This window comes from Schistocerca nitens, chromosome 9, assembly GCF_023898315.1.
Source record: "Schistocerca nitens isolate TAMUIC-IGC-003100 chromosome 9, iqSchNite1.1, whole genome shotgun sequence".
Lineage (NCBI taxonomy): Eukaryota > Metazoa > Arthropoda > Insecta > Orthoptera > Acrididae > Schistocerca > Schistocerca nitens.
The window spans coordinates 394251982-394274389 of record NC_064622.1 but is presented as its reverse complement, the minus strand read 5'-3'; the positions used below and the strand labels follow the sequence as shown (position 1 = coordinate 394274389).

General features: G+C 40.2%; 1 protein-coding gene across 1 annotated transcript in view; it reads left to right on the top strand.

Annotated features, from left to right (window-relative positions):
* The window catches only part of LOC126203085 (histone-lysine N-methyltransferase SETD1B), a 188592-nt gene extending 166740 nt beyond the window's left edge, over nt 1-21852 (top strand). The window contains exon 15 of the mRNA XM_049937327.1: nt 19574-21852. Coding sequence (XP_049793284.1) covers nt 19574-19747 — 174 coding nt within the window. The 3' untranslated portion in view covers nt 19748-21852. The remainder of the gene's footprint in view (nt 1-19573) is intronic.
* Nucleotides 21853-22408: the final 556 nt, after the last annotated feature.

The following is a 22408-nucleotide window of genomic DNA, read 5'->3' as shown; positions in this document are numbered from 1 at the left end:
TGGGGGCAGTGTAGGGATCTTGGTAGGAAGGATCCTGATGGCACAGCCTGTTAAGCAGTCACTCAAGTGAAGCGCTTAATGTTGGGCAGCATGCTCAGCAACTAGTTGGTCCAGCTGTCCCAGTTTGTTGGTAGCAGACAGACAGCTTGTTGCTTGTCCTGCCCGTGTAGAGAGTAGCACAGTGGTTGCAGATCAATTCGTAGAGGTAGCCCAGCCTTTGATTTGATAGGTGATGCCTGTGACATGACTGGAATAGGTGGTGGTGGTGAGAGAGTGTATCGGACTGATCTTGCGTCTAGGTCTATTGCAGGGATGTGAGCCATGAGGGAAGGGGTTGGGAGCAGAAGTGGAGTAGGGTTGGATGAGGATATTGTGTAGGTTGGGTGGGTGGCAAAATATCACTATGGGAGGGATGGGAACAATAGTGGGTAGGACAGTCCTTATTTTAGGGCATGGCAAGAGGTAGTTGAAACCATGGCAGAGAATGTGATTTAGTTGCTTCAGTCATGGGTGGTACTGAATCGCAGACAGTATGCCTTTGTGGCTCGATGGGAATGTGGGATGTGGTAGGTGACTGGAGAGACAAGGCTCAAGAAATCTTGTTTCTGTACAAAGTTGGAAGGGCAATTTTGGTCTGTGATTGCCTCATTGAAACCATTGGTATATTTGGAGAGAAACTGCTAGTCAGTACAGATGAGACGGCCATTGGTGGGTAGGCTGTATGGAATAGACCTAGATGCAAGAACTTTTCCATACATCCTCCCACCACTACCTACTCCAATCATGTCACAGGCATCACGGATCACATCAAAGGCAGGACTGCTTGTGAAAGCAGTCATGTGATGTACAAGCTAAGCTGCAACCACCACCCTGTGTTCTACGTGGTCATTACAACCAAGTCATCTGTATGCATGAATGAGCACCAAAAAACTGTGACCAAGAGACAGCGGGACAACCCAGATGTGGAACATTGTGCCCAACACTACATGCTTTACTTCAGTGACAGATTCACAGCCTGCATCATCTGGATCTTCCTAAGAACACCAACTTCTCTGAACTGTGCAGGTGGGAACTCCCCCTGCAATATAGCCTATGTTCTCATAACCCTTCTGACCTCAACCTTCGCTAGTCCCTGTCCTACACAGCCTTCTATTCCACCAATACTCTCGCAAGTCTTTTTCCTCACCTCTGCTTCTCTCCCTTTTCCACTCTGCCCCCCACCACATTCCACCCCCAAACCTCCCGACTGCACGTAGCAGCCATACCTTGGCCCCACCACATCCTTGCATGCTCTCCCACAAGCAGCACTACACCTTGCTTCTCGCAGCAGGTGCAGTCTGGCCTAAGTGGACAAAGAGTGGTTGTGTGTGAGAATTGTGCTTGCGTGAATATATGTGTGTGTGTGTGTGTGTGTGTGTGTGTGTTTGTTTTCTACTGCAGAAGAAGGTCTTTTGGCCAAAAGCTCAAAATTATAGCAGTCTTTTTGTTGTGCCTGCCTGGGACTTGTTGCGTCCTCTGTATCAGTAACAATCTGTCCTTTTCATATTGTCATTATTCCATTGTGGATTTTCCATTGTTGTATTTTCATTCTGTACTTATCGAGTCATCACGTCTCCAGATGAGGTATACAGAAGTGGCTCTTCAAGCTTTCCTGGCATATATGATGTAAATAGTCTTCACGGGTTTGCCACTGGATCACATTGTGTGAATTCCACAATATTTCCTCAGGACAACTGTCCGACGTCTTCAGGTGTTGCAACCTTGCTGGTGGCTTGGTACAACTGACAGTATCCGCATGTCGATGCCCCATTTCTAGAGCATGCGCATGAAGAATTTGCAGATGCGGAAATCACAGATAGTTGGTGCCATACTCAAACAGAAAATCACAGAGTGGCTCTCCTGTGCGTGCTCTGCACGCTGCATTTACTAACTGTGCCGCCAGACATTGCTCACCAAAGACAGTACTAGACCAATATTATAATGGGTATATTATCGAAAAATCTAGCCACCAGCAAGGTTGAACCACCTGAAGATGTCGGACAGTTGCTGTGAGGAAATATTGTGGAATTTGCACCACGTGATCCGACGGCAATTCCGTGAAGACTATTTACAACATATCTGCAAGGGAAGCTTGAAGAGTCACATCTGGTACCTTTACGGGGAGGAGATAGCGAAGAACGTATGTGAGTTTGACAAGTTATGTCAAAAGAGAGGTAGATTGTTAAGCGGCCTTGCATTTTTACTGAGATGCCGCAACAAGCAAACCATCCCTATGTTTGCTGAACTTAAACATTGTATAAATTCTGCAGCTGCCATTGGAATTAACTACGGACGAGTGTGGCGCTTGTGAGAGAAAGAGTCCGTTTTATGCGTCAGGAATTGTGCTCGGTGTCCAGACAATTACTATTACTCCATCTGAAGATTACAGTGAACCTTTCAGCGCTATCTTGGAACTGGGTAGACAGCGCCACTTCGGCACTTGCTGACTGGACTGTACGACTAGCTAAGGTTCGTCAAATGACTGAATATGATCGGTTCGAAGCCCGAATGCAAGAATACATTGCAAGGAGACGCAAGGAGAAGACTTTGGATGATGCTTCAGTTTTGGTGCTAGAGAGGGGTCTGAATTTTGGACCTACACCAGGGACTATTCCCGTCTGAGGTGTGATTAGTGGAATAGAGCAGGCTGTTTCAAAACTTCCTAAGGATGCTGCCGAAGAGATTAGGCATGACACATGCCGCATCTTGACTCAAGCTTCACCTAAGTAGTCCAACTTTAACATCACTCAACTGAAAGAAATGTTCTATGAGGATTAAGAGAAGACAAAGACATCGTCACCTTACCTGCTGACAAAGGAAATGCTACTGTGCTTCTCTCACACACAGAATATAACAGCAAGATATATAAATTGCTCGGCGATCCTGCATACAGTAAATTAAAAAGTGATCTGACAGGTAGGATCCAGAGAAAGACTTTTGAACACATCAAGGAGAGCTCGATTCCAGTGCAAGTCTCTAAGGTTTAGTGTCAGCACGCTGCAAGTTTCTCCTAGACTCTACAGTTTACCCAAGATCCATAAGAATGGGGTGCCTCTGCGTCCCATGTAAGTAACATAGGAGTACCTACTTATTTTGTTGCCAAATATCTGACCTCACTACTGGGACCTCTCGTAGGCAAGTGCGATCATCATATTCGCAACCTTAGGTCACCTGAAAACTCTTAGATTGCAACTGTCAGATCTCTTATTAAGTTTCGATGTTGTGTCTTTATTTACAAAGGTGCCCTTGCAGGACTCTTTGGAGCTCATTAACAACAAGTTTAAGGAGGACATAATAGCATTGTTTAAACGAGTGCTTACTTCAACGTACTTGTTATTTCGTGACCAGTATTTTAAACAATTGGACGGTGTTGCCATGGGAAGCCCTCTGTCTCCTGTGGTGGCCAATTATTTTATGGAGGGCTTTGAAGCAAAAGCATTATAGTCAGCCACCCTCTAACCCTCGTTTTCTGCGGTATGTGGAAGATACATTTGTGGTGTGGCCTCATGCACTAGATACTTCAGCATCTGAATTTGCTTCATCAGAATATAAACTTCACTGTAGAAGTCAAAAAAGATGGTACTGTACCTTTTCTTGATGTTTTGGTATGAAGGAAAGCAGATGGAACCTTGGCACACGGCATCTACTTGAAGCCGATGCATCCCAATGCAGTTGTGAATTATGTACGTTGGTTCATGGAGCACATGTGGTATCATGAAATACAACATTTGAAGACAATGTTCCGACAAAATGGTTATTCTGAGAGACAGATACTAATGCATTCAGGCCCAGGCGAGTTCAGTCTACAGAGCAGAATGAAGATACAAAGACACCCACCACTTTGGCCTTTTGCCGTATTTTGGTGCCGTGTCGTCAAGATTTGGAAGAGCCCTCGGAAGATGTGGCATTAAGTGTGTGTTCCAACCATCTGCAAAACTAAGAAACCTGTTGCGTTCAGTTAATGATGGTCTTGGCCTGAGGAAATGTGGTGTGTACAAGATTCCTTGTCAGTGTAGGGCAGCATATGTAGGTCATACATGTCGCACAGTACAAGAATGCTGCGATGAACATCAGCGACATACACGCCTTCCTCACCCGGAAAAGTCGGCAATTGCGGAACACTGTCTGAATACAGAACATCATTGAATGATTGATGAAAAGATGGAAGTTTTGTCCCCGGCATCATCTTTCTGGGTTTGCGTCATTAAGGAAGCAGTACTTATCCGTACAGCAGATAATCTCATCAACAGGGTTGCAGGATTTCAACTGAGCACAGCATTGAACATTGCATTGCCTGCTATTAAATGCAAAAATCAAGATTTTTCGATAACAGACCTGTCATAACATTGGTCTAGTATGGTCTTTGGTGAGTAACGTCTGGCCGCACTGTTAGTAAATGCAGCATACAGCGCACGTGCAGGAGAGCCACTCTGTGATTTTCGGTTTGAGTATGGCACCATCTATCTGCAATTCTTCGTGCGTGTTCTAGAAATGGGGCATCAATGTGCGGATATCATCAGTTGTACTTGGCCACCAGCAAGGTTGAACCACCTGAAGATGTCGGACAGTTGCTCCGAGGAAATATTGTAGAATTTGCACAATGTGATCCAGCAGCAAACCTGTGAAGGCTATTTACAGGTATACAGAAGTTCAGATAATAATACTTTCAGCAAAATGGTGGGAACTGAAGGCTGGCAAATGATAGCAAAACCTTTAATTTATTACTTTGTGTCACAGTTATGGGGTGAGTTATGTTGAAAGTTGAATTTATTTACATACTGTAGCAGAAATGGTAGTATTTGTGTTACAATCTCACACACAGCTTCACAGTGCTTATCTCTGCGACTAAAAGGTATTGGAAATAGTAACTTGCCAAATAAGTGCACACAAAGCAATATGTTACAGGTTTTGCTGTCTTGTGTCATAGTGAAACAATCTCCAGTGTTCAGTACTGAACTCTCAAGCATGATATATATTCATTATGCTTAAACGGAAGGTGAGCATTAACTTGCTTGAAGACCAGTTAACAAAAATAAAGTACTATGTCATGACAATAAGAATACTTCACAGTGTCCAGAAGTATCAGTAATTGAAGAATGATTAATTTATTTTTTATTCCATTGGACTTCCAATTGTTATGTACCCACAAATACTGTAAAACGAAAGATCAGAATTATCAAAACATTGAAATTAGAGTGCAAAAATGTAAATTACAGATTCCATTAAATATCTTGCCCAAGTATTTACTCCGCTAACAAGGCTCAGAATGAATGGTGAATGGATAAAATATTGGTCATTACCTGTCAGTAGGAACTCTCCATGTATTTGCTGGTAATAAAATAGGAGAATGATGGAAAAACAGTCAGACTGATCCACTTGATAATAAGGCTATTTTTTTTCTTGAACAGTTATTTTTCTGTGACTTTTCAGGCCCTCCCAGTGGATCTGCCGCAAATACACTTTCCAGGTTGCCACAAGATAACATATTTAATTGAAACAACTGTTAGACATTTTTATATAGCAGTTGTTGCTGTCTTCACTGCTGCAGGATACGACATGCGATACTTGCATGGAAGTGTCAGAATTTATGGGTCCAGGATCAGGAACTGTGCATGCACAGATACGTGCCCACAGTTGGTTGACGAAAATAGAGTTTATAGTGCCTCCTGCTGGGAGCTGAAGAGAGGCCTTCAGCACAGTGTGCAATGATTGCGATGCTGGACACTGCTGTGGTTAAAATCTGAATTAACTCTATGCAGTGCACTGCATAATGTCGTAAATCAGAAATTCTTTTTCTCCCATTTTAATTTTATGGCAGCCAATGCTGGATTCCAGGCAGTATTGCTTGAAATTGTACATCCCGCTGGACGTGATTGTCTGCCATATGGATGTGTATGGCCTCATGGCCACCTTAAAAATGAACTCTCAGAACAATGAAACTTCAGTTTACTCATGAAACATGTCATGCCACATGTTCAGTTTACTCATAAAACGTTCCATGCCCCATGTTCAGGCAATGCTTCACCACTGCAGATTTGTCAGACCTACCCAGATACGAACATCGATAGTGTTCAGCACAGTGTTCTTGTGCTGCGTGACATATCTGCCCAATATAAGACTTCCCACACTGGCAAGGGGTATTATGTATGACACATTTTCCAAGGCTGAGATTTTCTTTTACCAGGCATAATAGTTTCTTCATTTTTGCCAATGAATGAAAAACACACTTAGTTTTGTATTTCTTGAGGATCTTTTCAGTTATTGAAGGCATGCCACCAAAATATGCCAAGAAGGCCACTGCAATGGCTGCCTCCGCATGTTCATTTCCATCCCTACTTTGAAGGTGCTTGGAGTGGAATGCATTCTGTATCTGTTTATCAGAATTATCATTCTGTTAGAACACTTTTCTTAGATGTTTCAGACCACCTGACAGTCTTTCGGTATCTGAGACATACAGGCTCTGTGTACTAGGGTGCATAAGACCATTGCAGCCTGATGACAGCATTTGGCCTGCACATGTAACTCTATGTGTGAGTTGGTTCACAGTAGACATTATATCAAAGGGTTCCATCGTATTTTCCTCAAACTGTGACACCCAGAACTGGTAAGCTGCCATCTTTTTCTACTTCCATGGTGAACTGACTATTCAAACTGAGTGAGGTAGTGTGTGTATTCTATGGGGCCGCACCGCAAATGTATCATTGACATTCAGCCAGAAGTAGTATGACTGGAGAGTTGCTGACCACAGTTCTTTTCCTTCAAAGTTTTCCATAAAATAGTTGGCCACAATAGTGCAGAGGGGACTTTCCATGGTGTCTCTATCCACTTGTTCTAAATACTGGTTACTAAGTAATAAATAGGTTGAGGAAAGCAGACGTTTAAACAGTGCTACGATTTCTCACTCAAACTTGCAGCTAAAAAACTCTGATGAGTCCTGCAGAGGCACTTTGATAAATATAGATACTACATCAGCAGTGCAGCTCTCTTGATGTTGTACTCAGTTTTTGAGAGGAAGGCGGCAATGTTCTCCTTATCAGCAGGTAAAATAATGAGATCCCTGTCCGCTGTCAAGTCTTCCAGAGCCTTTGTTTCTGACTGAACTTTTTTGGGGGAGCTTAGGTAAAAACTCGGCTGGTGTCCCATCACATTGCTTCTGCAAATCCCACTGGGAAGATTCAAGGTTTCTGCTTCCATCCCAGCTGTCATATCTCAGAAAGGGCTGTCTTAGGTGTTGGTGCAAAGTTCATACTTTTCTCAAGCCCTGAAATATTTGCATCAACCAAAATTTCTGCTAAGTACTACCCGGAGTCTAGCATAGTTGCATTAAATTAAAATTGGATAGCCAATTATCTACAGTTTCTGATCCAACACAGCACATTTCAGAGAGTTAATTCAGCTTTTAACCACAGCAGTGTCCAGCAGCGCACAGTCATTGTCCACTGCGCACATGCGAAAGGCCTCCTTCCACTCCTGGTAAGCGGCACTGCTTCTGTCCAACTGTGAACGCTTCTCTGCACATGTGTAATTCCTGCTCCTGGCCCTAACAAATTTCAACACCGTCACACAAGTTTCACGAGTCACATCCTGCACCAGTGAACACAACAAAAACAACAACAACCACCACCACCTGAAGATGTCAAAAACTTGCGTTGATGAAATGTTGTGGGATTTGCACAATGTTACCCAGCGACAAACCCGAGAAATGTATTTGCAGTTTTTCCTACTGTTCCATTCATTCCAGTGAATAGCATCTAACATTACACACTTAATTCCTGCAGGGAACAGAAGCCGCCTTGAATTATTGTTAAAGCGTGTTGAAAAAGTATGATGTAGAGCACTGCACGGTTTTTTGAACAACACGTAAGGACATTTTTACTACACAGGGATAACTCCTCTTTTATGTTGAGTGACTGGACGCTGCTTTTCTTTTTAAAGTAGTTCATTTGTGGTCAACTCTCAGAAGTGAATGAGAGTACTGCAATGTCTGTGAAAAAATATCCAGCTTATTAGAGACCTATCTGAAGTTTCTGAATTAAAAACTATACAGGCTCTGCAACTACATACATCCTCAAGCCACCATACAGTGTGTGTACCACTGCTAGGCATTCCCTTCCCTGTTCCATTTGCAAATGAAGTGAGGGAAATGTGACTGTCTATATGCCCCTGTACGAACCCTGACTTATCTTGTCCTCACAGTCCTTATGTTCACTGTACCTTGGCAGCAGTAGATCATTCCACAGTCAGCCCCATATGCCATTTCTCTAAATTTTCTCAAAAGTGTTTTGCGAAATCATCATCTACTCTATAATGGGTCACACTAATGTTTCGTATGTGGTCTCCTTTATAGATGAGCCATGATTTCCTAGAATTCTCAACCACATGCCTTCTCTACTACCAACCATAAGTGCTCATTCAATTTTATATCACCTTGCATTTTTATGCTTAGGTATTTAATAAATGTGACTCTGTCCAGTGGTACACCACTAACTGTATTCAAACATTATCAGACTGTTTTTGCTCATCTGCATTAACTTTCATTTTTCTTTGTTCTAAACAAGTTGTTATTCTTTACCCCAAATATAAATCTTGTCTAAATAGTCTGGTATCATCCTACAGCTACTGAATAATGAAATTTTTCTGTACGCTATAGCGTCATCAGCAAACAGTTTCAGATTGCTGCTCAGCCTTTTTGTGAAAATGTTTATGTATAAAGAGAACACAAGTAATCCTGTCAAACTTCCTTGGGAGCACCCTTGTCTCTTTGAACACATACTGCCCAGAACAACTCACAGGAGCTACTCGTATATCTGAGGGCTTATTGCATGTACTTGGGTCTTCATTAACAGTCTGTGTCTGTGTCAAGTGCTTTCCAGAAATCTGGGAACATGGAATCTGCTTCTTGCCCTTCTTTCACGGTTGGCAGGATATCATGAGAGAAAAGGCAAGTTTCACATGAGTGTTGCTTTCTGAATCCGTGCTGATTTGTGGATGGAAATTTTTCTGTCTGAAGGAAATTTATTATATCCGAGCATACAATATGTTAATGAATTTTGCAGCAACCAGATGTTAATGATATTGGCCTGTAATTTTGTAGGTCTGTTCTTTTATCCTTCTTACATTCAGGAGTCACCTGTGTGTAGGACTTGTGTGGTTGGTGTTGTATATCAATGACCTTGCAGACAATATTAATAGCAACCTGAAACTTTTTGCAGATGATGCAGTTATATATAATCATGTACTATCTGAAAGAAGCTGTATAAATATTCAGTCAGATCTTGATAAGATTTCAAAGTGGTGAAAAGATTGGCAACTTGCTCTAAATTTTCAAAAATCTACAGTTGTGTGTTTCACAAAACGAAAGAGAGAAGTATCTTATGACTATAACATCAGTGGGTCACTGTTAGAATTGGCCAACTCATACAAATTCCTGGGTGTATATGAAATTGAATGATCACATAGGTTCAGTCATGGGTAAAGCAGATGGTAGATTTTGGTTTATTGGTAGAATACTGGGGAAGTGCAATCACTTTATGAAGGAGATTACTTACACATCACTGGTGCAACTGGTCCTAGAATGTTGCTCAAGTGCGTAGGACCCGTACCACGTAGAACAACAGGGGATATTGAACTTATACACAGAAGGGCAGCACGAATGGTCACAGCTTTGTCTGATCTGTGGGAGAGTGTCAAAGAGATACTGAAGCAACTGAATTGGAAGACTCTTGAAGGAGGACACAAACTATCCCAAGAAAGTCTCAGAACAAACTTTCAAGAACTAGGTTTGAAATGATTACACCAGGAATATACTACAACCCACTATGTATCACTCACATAGGGATCACGAGGATAAGATTAGAATAATTACTGCACCCTCAGAGTGATTCAAACAATCATTCTTCTGCACTTAATACGTGAATAGAACAGGAAGAAACCCTCATAAATGGTACAATGGGACATACCCTCTGCTATGCACCTCACAGTGGTTTGCAGAGTATAGATGTAGATGTAGATCTATACTTGGTGCGAATAGAGAAAGAAGCTTCTAAATGTTGGCTGTGGTGTGCCGAGCATGGGCTGCCAAAAGAAACAAAATATTCGAGTCACTAATTCCTGAAGAGAATGTGACTAACAAAGACTTACAGCCCAGTCAGTGAAGACCAAAGGAGGTTTTGAGAGGGTGGGGGGAGTGGAGAATTTGTGTAGTCACAAATTTTTGCACAGTAGTAGACAGAAGTACCAGGAACAACATTCTAAAAATCCTGGCCAGTGGGATATAAGTGCATGGGGGATGAAACGAGTATTACTGCAAGTCCCCATTTTTCATCTGAACGTGTAGTTCAACAATGTGTGCTAGAACAGCAACATGTTACTGATATGGTGTAGTATAGTCCCACTACTAGCATACTGTCTGTATGTGTCAGTGACCCAAGAACATATGTATGGTGAATTTTACATGTGGAAAACTTGTACTCATTTCATGTACAGCATGTCCACAATATTCACATTGGTGACATTGCCACAGAACTTCAATTTTGTGACTGGTTACATGAAAATCATAATTTACTTCCATCAGTACTATTTGGTGATGAAACCACGTTGACACAGGATGGAGTCAACAACACGTGTAATAATCATTGGCGGTCATTGGAAAACCCACAAGCTACAGCGGAAACCAATTTCCAAGTTTGTTTTTCAACCAGTGTTTGGTGCAGCATGATCAGCAATGTGTGTGTAGGTCCAGTCATTTTATAAGAACAAATTCTTGCATTTTTTGAAAAATTTGTTTGTTGACCACCTTGAGAACATTCTTTTTAGCATAAAGACTACAATGTAATTCCAGCGCTTGGAGCCGTTTCATGTTTCACTAAACAAACTTAGCTTAATCACTGGATTTGTCATGTTAGTACAATTAACAGGCCACCAAGACCACCAGACTTTCCACATTTAGGTTTTCACTCTCAGGGTTGGATTAAGTGTTGAGATGTACAGGTGAATACTTGAGATGAAATGCTTGGTCATAGCATGGATGCTGCTGCCCTCAGTAGGGAACATGCAGAGGCACTCAGACAAGCAGCACACGTTCTCCCAAGAGTGCAAAAATGCACTGAAGTTGATTGTGGGATATTTGAACATTTACTGTGAGCTGTACAACAGCTGTAATGTGACTTGGATGATAATACTTTGATGTGACTATGTTACAAGTAAGTAGTTTTAATTGATACTTTGTAAAATGCAATTTCTAATGTTTACTAATTGCTGTGCATGTGTAAATCTGCAGGCATATTGGATAATACAGAAAATAACATGTACATCAAATGAGTTGTATCTCGAAAACCATTTGGAATAGGGCATATATATGCCTATAAAGGTTTTTGCTTCAGATGTTTGTTCCTTTAATATCCGTGAATATTGACCATTCCTCCTGGGATGACCTGTATAGTAGAGTTATTTTCAATGTAAATGAATCACTTAACAAGTGGCCTTTAATGTAAAATATATTTCTATTAACAGTGGCTGAGAAGTGTTTAAATTGAAAGTGTGACATAGTCAGTGATCTATATAGTGTTAGTAGGAAAGGGATTGGATTAGTAAATGTGACACATTGTGATGTATGTAGTTGAAAACATATTGTAAAGCTATGTGACCATGTGGTAGTCACTTATTGGTGAATTAATGAATGACCAGAAAGTTATTGGACTTCTCTCACCATTAATTGTATTACTCAAACAATGTAAAATCCAGGATGGAGTGTAACAGTGTGTGGTTTCAGTTGCCCAAGACTGCAGTCGTGTGTCTGAGTTGAGTTTGCGTGCATGCTTAATTGTATTACTGGTAGACTGCATAAATCTATTCTATTCTGGAATTGTTGGCCCTTATAGAGAGGGTTGCAGTGAGTGGAGTCACTTACCATGTATCTACAGTGTAACTTGCAAGGTGGATATCAATATGTCTGGTCGAATAAGACAGGTCATAATCTGCTGCTATGCGTTACTTGATGTTTATGTTGAAATATCTGAAGTTCAATAACACCTAGGTGATCTGCTCCCATTCAGTTTTCAATTCAAGTCTCTGGGCATCTTCAGATGTTGAGAGAGCTGAGGTTGGGGTGGTGCATTTTGCTACTTGTTGTGTAAAGCACTCTTACCAGTGATGGAGGGGACAAAGAAATCAACATTTTTGAATAAATATTGACAGCATGTTACACTTGGGAGAATGTGGCACACAGTTGAAAGCTCCATCTGTAGAGCTCGCTCAACAACTGCAAATAAGTACACTTAATAAACTGAAAATAACTCCAACATATGAACAGGAGCTCAGTAACGTTATTTTGTCTACTCACATGAGAGAAATGGACAGGAAATGATGGGAAGTATAGTCAGTCTGTAAACTAGAAAGCTGGCTAGCAGTGCTGTGGTGAAGAAAGTTACCTTTCCTGGAAGAATGCTACATCTGCCATACAGGATGACTAGGAATCAGTTTCCCTCTAGTGGTGTAGAAGAGTGTGCATAGATTTAGGTAGAATCTGTCCATAGACCTTTCTTGCATTAATATTATTAACAACTCATTCCTACCTTCCGTGTGGTGATAATGCAGTTTGTGGAAAACAAAAACCTCTTAAGTGGGTCTGTGGACTGCACTGCCAGTGATTCATGAGGAGATCTGTGGAAGGTTTGGCATAACCACACACATCAAAAAAGTTTTGTATCACCTCGTTTCCGAGAATTCTGGAACCTGTACAGAAAATTGTAATAGAGATCATCATAAACATCATTTCCGCCCTTTTTATTGCTCATGAAAACCACACATTGCATGTTGTACCACCATACAGTGAGACCTTCAGAGGTGGTGGCCCAGGTTGCTATACACACCGGTACCTCTGATATCCAGTAGTGCGTCCTCTTGCATTGGTGCATGCATGTATTCATTGTGGCATACTATCCACAAGTTCGTCAGTCAAGTTGGTTCAGATTTTCCCACTCCTCAATGGTGATTCGGTGTAGATCCCTCAGAGTGGATGGTGGGTCGCGTCGTCTTTAAACAGCCCTTTTTAATCTATCCCAGGAATGTTCGATAGGGTCCATGTCTGGAGAAAATGCTGGCCACTCTAGTCACGTGATGTCAGTACCCTGAAGGAAGTCTTTCACAAGATGTGCACGATGGGTACGCGAATTGTCGTCCATGAAGATGAATGCCACGCCAATATGCTGCTGATATGGTTGTGCTATCAGTCGGAGGATGGCAAACACGTATAAACACGTATCGTACAGCTGTTATGGTGCCTTCCATGACCACCAGCGGCGGATATCTGCCCCACATATTGCCCCCCCCCCCCCCCCCCCCAAAACAGTAGGGGGCCTCCAACCTCCACCTTGCTGCACTCACTGGACTGTGTGTCTAAGGCGTTCAGACTGACCGGGTTGCCTCCAAATACGTCTGTGACGAATGTCTGGTTGAAGGCATGTGCGACACTCATTGGCAAAGAGAACGTGATGGCAATCCTAAGCAGTCCATTCAGCATGTTGTTGGGCCCATCTGTACTGTGCTGCATGGTGTCGTGGTTACAAAGATGGACCTCACCATGGACGTCATCTTTGGGCGGGTTTAGTAACATGTCTGAACAGTCAAAGGGACTGTGTCTGTGATACAATATCCACAGTCAATGTCTGTTTTCAGGAGTTCTGGGAACTGGGGTGATGAAAAACTATTTTTGATGTGTGTATGTGAACCACCCTGTAATAGCTTCTTGTGAACTAGTGGAGCAGTGAGAATAGGAGACAGCCTGCTCGCTTGTCAGCTTGCAGACCTATGAAGGAGGGAATGCATGACCACAATTTGGTGACCTGCCTTCCCTCGTGCTTCTACCCTCCACCCATCCAGTCACCCCCCCCCACCTCTCCTCACCCCCCACCTCTCCTCACCCCCCACATCTCTCCAGCCTGTCACACCTGCAAACGCAACACGTCCGTTAATATGACTCTACTGCACTTAGATGTGGTACACACATTTAATACCTGCTCTTAAACAAGTTATTATTATTTAACAGTAAACATAAATTTTGTAGTGCTAAAACACTGCTTTTAATAATCAGCAATTTTTCCATCCTCTGCAACCCAGAAACCATTACACTTGGAGAAAAAATGAAAAGTACATTTTTGGTATAAATTTTAATGGTGTTTAATTTTACACCGGGAAATATTTTTACTACATGTCGCAGTTTTAGAGTTACTTAAGAAAAACATAAAAAGTGACCTTTCTGTTTTGGGTTTCAACCAGCTCTCAAATCAGAGTTAATTCTGGAGTGATAGCTTTCATGGAGGGCTGTGGCAATTTATTGTTAAAATTTTGTCTTTCGAAGTGTCTTTACTTTTTATGTGATCTAATTCCACTCACTGTGTATCAACTGATGAATGTTCATCAGAAGACCTCAAATTATTACCTAGTCTTAAAAAGCATTGTGCACTCCACACGTACTTTGTTACTCAATCAGCTGTTTCCTCTGCAAAGTGCACCCCTGACCTATCAAGTGCAGTCCTGCAGTTTTCCACCCCATAACACAGATCTGGAAATCTGTAGCCAAATGTGTCACAGAATTGACAGAAATTCTGATTGAGACTTTGCACTTGGCTCCGAACCAAAGGATCATGATTAGTTCTAGGTATGATACTGCAAATTGAAAGTTCTGCTTCCACCCCACAAGTGGGGCTTAGTGTTGACATGGGGCACAACTTGAAGATGACACTCGATAACTGCAGGCATGTTCCTCATCCATATCTTGGATGCACATTGGATGTCTGTCCAGCTCTGGACACTATTTCCCCAATGGGTCCTGGACACTATTTCCCCAATGGGCCCTGGATGTTATTTCCCTAATGGGCTCCATAACATGACTAGCTTTGAGGCTCCCAATAACTAGCCCTTTCTCTTGTGCGCCTGCTCGTGTTCTGCTGAAGGAGCGACCACTTTTTCATCCATAGCGCGAACAAGCAAGATCATATGACCATTCCCTTCGTTCACCATGTGCCTCGAGCGACATGAAGGCTGTACAATCTGCCACTCACTCTGCGAGCATGGTTCCCCATGTCATTGTAAGCTGGAAGATGTGCTGGCTGGATGCCACACTGATATGCCCCTACTTCCCGGGCAGCAGCCAGCAGACATCTAGCCATGGTCAGTAACATCTTCAGTTGTTCACAAATGGCTGCCAGCTCCTCCTACATCCACACAAAGCAGTTGACTTTTAGACAAGGATTTGCACTACCAGCTTTGTTAAAAAGTCTAACACAGTCTACAACATCATTGACGCTACTTCACTGCACATTGGCAGACAAGCAAATGTTGCTAAGGACTTGGTTATGGACTGTAACAATTCATGCCTTAACAGATTTACCTTATATTATTATGCGAGTGATGCTATTTAGATATGCACCTATATCTGCATTTACATACATGCTCTGCAAGGTTAGGTATAGTGCATAACATGTCTCTGTATGAGCCCCAAATTGCTTACTTTGTATTTAGGAGCTCTATGCCTGACAAAATGTTGGAGACTGTAGAATCAACCCCAGAACTCTATCAGTAAATTGTAGTTGGCTATTTGCCTTCCCTAAAACTTACCTTACGTGCTCATTCATTTCAGGACATTTCATGATGTTATGCTTAGTTATATAATCAATGTGGCTTAGATAAGTGGCTTTCCTTTAATACTGAATTCACATATTACAGTAACCGTGTCCTGCCCATCCACATTAATTAACATTTAAAGCAAACTGACATTTGTGACACCACCCAAGATATCCTGAATATCCATTCCCTGTCCAAAAGATAGTTTCTGTATGTAGAGAACAGGAGCATTGTTTCCACACTTTCCTAAAGGTGCCTACTCCTGATATTACGTCTGCCTCTGAAGAACACTGACATCCAGGACAACATATTGGGTTCTACTGATCAAAAAGTGTTTCAGTCAGTCACATATTTGAGAATCTATCCCATATGGTTGGATCTTTGCCAACAATCTACAGTGTCAAACACTTTCTGAAAATCTAGAAATTTAGAATCTAATTTCCCTGTTGGTGTGCGTCCATGATTCACAGGATATTGTGTGTGAAGAAGGTGAAGTGTGTATCACCAGGGCAATGCTTTCTAAAATCCATGAGGTGTGGACAGAAGCTGTTCTTTGTCTAGGAAACCCATTAATATTAATTAGAATTAATTCTTCAGAAGACTGACATTAAGGATCTTAGTGATAGCTTGAGTCCCAGGTGTGTAGGTGTGTTACGATTCACTAATTGTGCCAATGTTGTAACAGAGCTGAAAATGAGTGCAAGCAGAATTGTTACTAAGAAAATCATCCTAATATGAATTTGTGACAATTATAATTGTTTTATCTGCAAACCATTTTGCTGTGGAGTTAACTGCTCCTGATAAAGGAAAGTCATTAATGTATACCAGGTACCTGTATAGAACTAAGGAGAGCACTTGGTGCTTGAGCTGAGTAGTAGCTTACATCCTGTTTTTCTGCAGTGCAGAGCAAATGTCTGCTTCGTACTGCTCAATTCTGACACATTGACTTTCACATGACACGTTGACTTTCACCTGACTGCACAATACTGTAATTCATTTAGTAATGGGGTGGTCGTATACTCTTCAGAAGAGAATTAGACGAGTTTGCATATTCAGTGAGTCCCACCTCATTATGGTAATATTAAGTTGCAGTGAAAGATTCATTTCTTGTGTGTATCGAGCACTCTTCACTAGGTAAAGTATCATCACTCCCAACTTTGTATTAATTACCATTCCTCCATATTTCAGTGATGATACAGACAACTCTTGATAATTTGAAAAGGAAGACACCAAGGAAAAAGTTCCAATTACTGAGAGTTCAAAATAACAGGAGTTCTAGTATTTGAGAAGAATGGAGGAAAAAAAATTCGAGTAAATCACAGTTTAATCGAATGTAAATTGTAGAACATACATATGTACATTCATATTTAAATTTAAATAATGTGGAATATGTGCATACATACAATATATGAAAAACATACCAAAGAAAAGGTTACATGTATTTTGAAAAAAAAGTAGGCGATTTTCATTTAAGGGAGTGACATCCAGATAGCACTGTCCAATAAATTTTCAATGGTGATGAGAGCTGAGAAGAAATCATCTGTTCTGAGGTTGTAGGAGAATAGAGTGCTAACAGATGACCTTGCCTCACTCATTGTGACTGGAGTTGGCAGTTGTTATTCGTTGTCTTCCTCGTCCACATCCTGACAGGCCAACAGTTCACCACCATGGACACCAATGTTGTCATCAACATGATCAAAATCCTCAATGGTTGACTCACCACAGCCATGTAGAAGTTCCAAGTCAGACTGGCGGGGTATGATTTCATTAATCCTCTCGACTGATGGCTGTTCCACATTTTCTCTTTACAATACAAACCCTACTTTCTGAAGCAGTTATAAAGAGTGGGGGGGGGGGGGCATTATCAGTCATGGTTATGGCAGTCAAAACTGTTATGTTTGCCTTCTCACCTTTGTCAGTGCTACCCAGAGTTTTAAATTTTGTATTATGCCCTGGCACAATCGTGATGTCGAATTAAGTGGGGGGAAAGAAATCAGTTTTACTTTTTATAACAGTAGTGAGTTACGTACAGCGCACTTGGCCAAATACAGTAAAATTTTGCGTTTCTCCTTTTTCACATCATTATTAAACGATGTCAGCCATTCATTAAACAATTCTGTTGTCATCCGTGATCTTTTCTTTGAGGAACAAGTTATGGGAAAAATTTTTACAGATTTTCTTACTACGAGTGGATTCAGCGTCTGAGATTAGTCCATGTTACAGGCTAGAAGGACAACTATTCTGTCTTTGTTAGTTTTCCTCCATGACACTTTTCATCTTGGAATGCTAGGGTGTGGTCAGGAAGACATTTATTTAAAAAAATCCCGGTTTCATATGTGTTGAAGATGTTGCATGAGTCATAACTGTTCAAGAGTTTTATTTCATCAGTACGTTCAACACAGATTGAATTGTCCACATTTGCACTCTCTACTCAGATTTCTTTACTGTGATGGCAGGAGGTGCTTTTTTTTAATTGAGAGCCACCCCTCATATTCTGCAACTCCTTCAGTCATGAGAGATTGAGCAAAAGACTTGGCTTTTTCCTGCAGCATGAAACCATCCATGGGAATGTTATGTCCTCTACACTGATGTAGTCACTACACTGATACTGATGTATGCTCTGAGCAAGCCCTCCTCAAGACAGGAAAATTCACCCTGACAAAACGTTTTTCTTCCTGTGCCAAAGACACTTCCAGTGACACAATCTTTAATTTAAAAATCACCCACAATGTAGATAATAAAATAGGAGACTGTTTTGCAACATCTTTTTCCAAAATGCCACTCATTAATTGAAAGACACTGGTTCCTTCTAGTGCTCATGGCACAGTACAACAGCAGACTACATACTGAATGGGATGTAGGTCGGAGAAACAAACGACAGGTGGTCTGACTCTATACTGGGTGTAATAGAATTATGGAAACTTCAGTGGGAATCAGCCCTGATTTCAAATTATGAAGTGTTGGTGTCATGTCTTTGCCACTACAACTTCAAATTACCTAGGGCACCAAAAGCCATTGATTTTTCTCAAGTATTGTTCAAGGGACTGAGAAAAAATTTCAAATTATCAAGAGTCAGCTGTATTATAACTATATTGTTAGCCAGTACCATAGTTTAACCATTAAAAATTGATTTTAGTGCAATAAAATATATTAGCAACCATCATTTTCTGTTTCGTACATAGGTATGTACATCCTCTCCCCCCCCCCCCCAAACACACACACACACACACACACACACACACACTCTCTCTCTCTCTCTCTCTCTCTCAACACCAAACAATACTTAGCATGGAAGCATAAAGCATTCATTTGCAGAGAATCAACTGACATTAGAGAATAAATTGAATAGATTGGGGGGGGGGGGGGGGGGAATGGTTTAAATTGTTCTCCATACATGTTATCAAAATTATTGGAATCAATGTTTAAAAAAAAAAGGCAAAATATAAATGTAATTTCTGTCTTCGTGCTGCTGGTATAAGGACAAAGGGGGTGGGGGGCTAGGAAATATTATCATAGGTGCTAGTACCCAATCCATGACAAACAGCTGATGTTATGTCACTTGTAATTTTTCCCTTCGAATTTATAAAAATGTAAAGATAGAATAATTTAAATAAGACTTGGTGCATTGAGGTGAGTTTGTCATGTCCGCTTTTAGTTATTTGAGATGATACAGTATTACAACTCACTCACTGTAAAGCTGTGATGAAATATATTCATAAATGGGTTTCACTCCATCTAAATAATGTGTGTATAATTTTTTTCTTTCATCTCTACCCTACAATGGTCTTAACATAATGTCTCAAAATATAGGCTACTAATGATGACAAATTTATCTAAAGTCTGTTTATGTGAAATAATGTTTACATTTGCTTCAAAAGTTTTAGTAATGATCAATTTTCTCCTTGTTTTGCAGCCGAACTGTTACGCGAAGATCATTACTATCGAAGGCCAGAAGAAAATTGTAATATACTCAAAGCAGCAGATCAATGTTAATGAAGAAATCACTTACGATTACAAGTTTCCTATTGAAGATGTTAAGATTCCATGTTTGTGTGGCAATGTACAGTGCAGAGGAACTCTGAATTAATGTCATTACTCAATGACACTTGTGTGTGGAACATCTTTGGACCTGCACATTGGATTTACTTTCTCATTTGCTCACTGGGGTGCAGTGCAACCACAGAACAGGTGCAATGTGTATTGTATCCCCAGTACTGTTTGTGTTCATTTTTTTATAATGCCTCAACTGGTTTGTAAATATAAAAACAACTTTTTACGAAGTACTTTTTTCTTCTGAATCTTTGAAGTGTGTTGAGAATGAATGTCTGAAGAAAGTGCATGTACTTATGTGTCTGTCTGACTTTACCCAGCAGTCTTGTACTTTGTAAGTTTAATGTAGGAATCTGTACTTGCTCTCTGGTTATTCTGTAATGTTGGTTTTAAACCATTCATTTGTAAGCAGAAGTTTCAGCACTTGCTCCTTCTTGAATGCTGTTTCTGTAAACTCTTTTCTTCCCTTTCTAGGCATTAGCCACACATGTGCAGAGCATCTAATTGCAGATACAAATATTATTGCTGCCACTGTTGTTGATGTTTTTAGTGTTGTAAATTATGTGGTGTAACATCCTTTATGCTGCAGTATAACAGTATCTGTTTCTGAAATTTACTTTGCTGTATTCTTTTCCTATCAACAAAATTTTAAAACAGAACAAAAAATACAGATACTTCTTGTGGGAGGCAGAGCCTATAAATCTGAGCTGTACATAAAATATATTTCTTAAAACTGTTTGTGATCTGTGTGTGTCAGTAATAAGATCTCAGGCAGTATTATTTGAAAGTAATGTACTTTGTGGATGTGACAGAACATTCCAAAGATAATTGAGCATGATTGAAAATAAAAAACTCTGTGGAAATGATTAGCTATACTAGTCACATGTGTAGAAGCTTCTTTCTATATACATTTTTTTTTATTTCATTTTCAGAGAGTTTTATATTTTATTAATGGTCAAGTTGTTTTCATTGCTACCACTGTTGTAATGTTACAGAAAATTATTTAATATTCAAAATTCGTTTTTGGCTGAAAGTGTAGTAATTCCTTATTAAATTGTTTGCATTGCGGATTCTATATTGTGTGAATGATGTTAAGAAAACACATTTTCTTAAAACCAGTTTTCTCAAGAATAATATGGGATGACTGAAGGTTGTGACTTTTACGAATGACCAGCTTCCAAATGATGTGGTGTATATGTGTTGTGTTAGAGTAATTTTTCTTTTTAGTTTTAAAACCTGCAAATGCTTAACAAGTTCAGCAGTTTACAACTGTTCATTTTAATTGTGTGGTTGAAATCCAGCCCAGTACTTTCTGGAGCTATTTTCTGGAGAAAGACGTGTTCATACAAATGTGCGCAACTTCATGAATGTATGAGTGTGTGGGAAAGGAGAAAAGTAGTGCTGTTCCAAAAGTCTCATTGTTCACAGTGATGGTGCTTATGTGAGAAAAAGTGGTTAATAGTGTGTTACACTGAGGATGATAGAATTTATCAGGACTATGACCTATGGATGAAATATGTAAAGGATATTTTTGACCATAGTGTAAGTCAGGAACACACAAATAGTGATCTGTTCAAATCAGTCTATTTTGTTTTTAATTAAGTGGTTATAAGCAATGTAAAGCTATGAGCCATAAGTTTCATTCATGCTTTGTATATATAGAAAATGATTGATAATTGTAACTTCGTCATTTGTTCCCAAATGCTATGGATGTGTTTATTAAACTGATTTTCTTTTTTCTACCTGTAACATATAAGTGTATAAATATCTTCTGTACATGATTTATATTTTAAATCCCATTATTGTTTGCTAACAAACAAAATGAACATTATAAGGTGGCACTCAGCCACATCACTGTGAAATTCACTATGATTGGTGAAAGTTTTTTTTTTTTATTTATGAATAGAGAGTACTATATGTATTTATAGTAAAGGACATAGCAAAGTGCGAGCTATATTGTATAAATTCATATTTTCTGATGAAACAAAAAATCAAATACATTAAAAAAATCATCATTTTATCTGGAAGTATGACTGCTTTACTTGTAATGTATCAAACAATGTAAATATGGCTGATTTCATGTTGGGAGGCTGAGAGTCAGGTACTGACTTGCACTGAGTAATCTGTTTAATATTAAATGTTTGAAGCCAACTAGTCTTAAAATTTCTCTTCAGTACCCAGCGTTAACATATTAAGCCTATAAAAAAGCAGGGATGGGTAAAATAATCATAGCCACCCGATGTTTGGGAGCTACTGTATCAGTTCGCCAAGGCAAAGAGGCAGCACTGGGTGCTGATGTGGCAGAGGTTCTAAAATATAACTTGCAGCTTAGGCTGTAAAAACATGAGAAATTGTAGGAAGACTAAAGTCAAACAATAAAAGATGACAGACATTCAATGTAAATAAAACTGTTAACTTACCAGATAACTGATACTGGCTCTGAGCAACAAAAAAATTAACGTGGGATGTGTGGAGTCGAAATTTTATAAACATATTTGAGTTAGAAGAAAGAGAACAGGAATGTCTTAAACCTTACCTAGTGCTCACCTTGATATTTTTTCTATCTACATTTCCATCAGCTGTCTCACATGGACAACTTTTCTACTTACACTCTCACTTGCTGTAGTGACTTTGACAAGCATTCTTTTGGTAGCAGGTGTAGTTGTTTAAACCATTTTATCTGCCATTTTTTGTTATC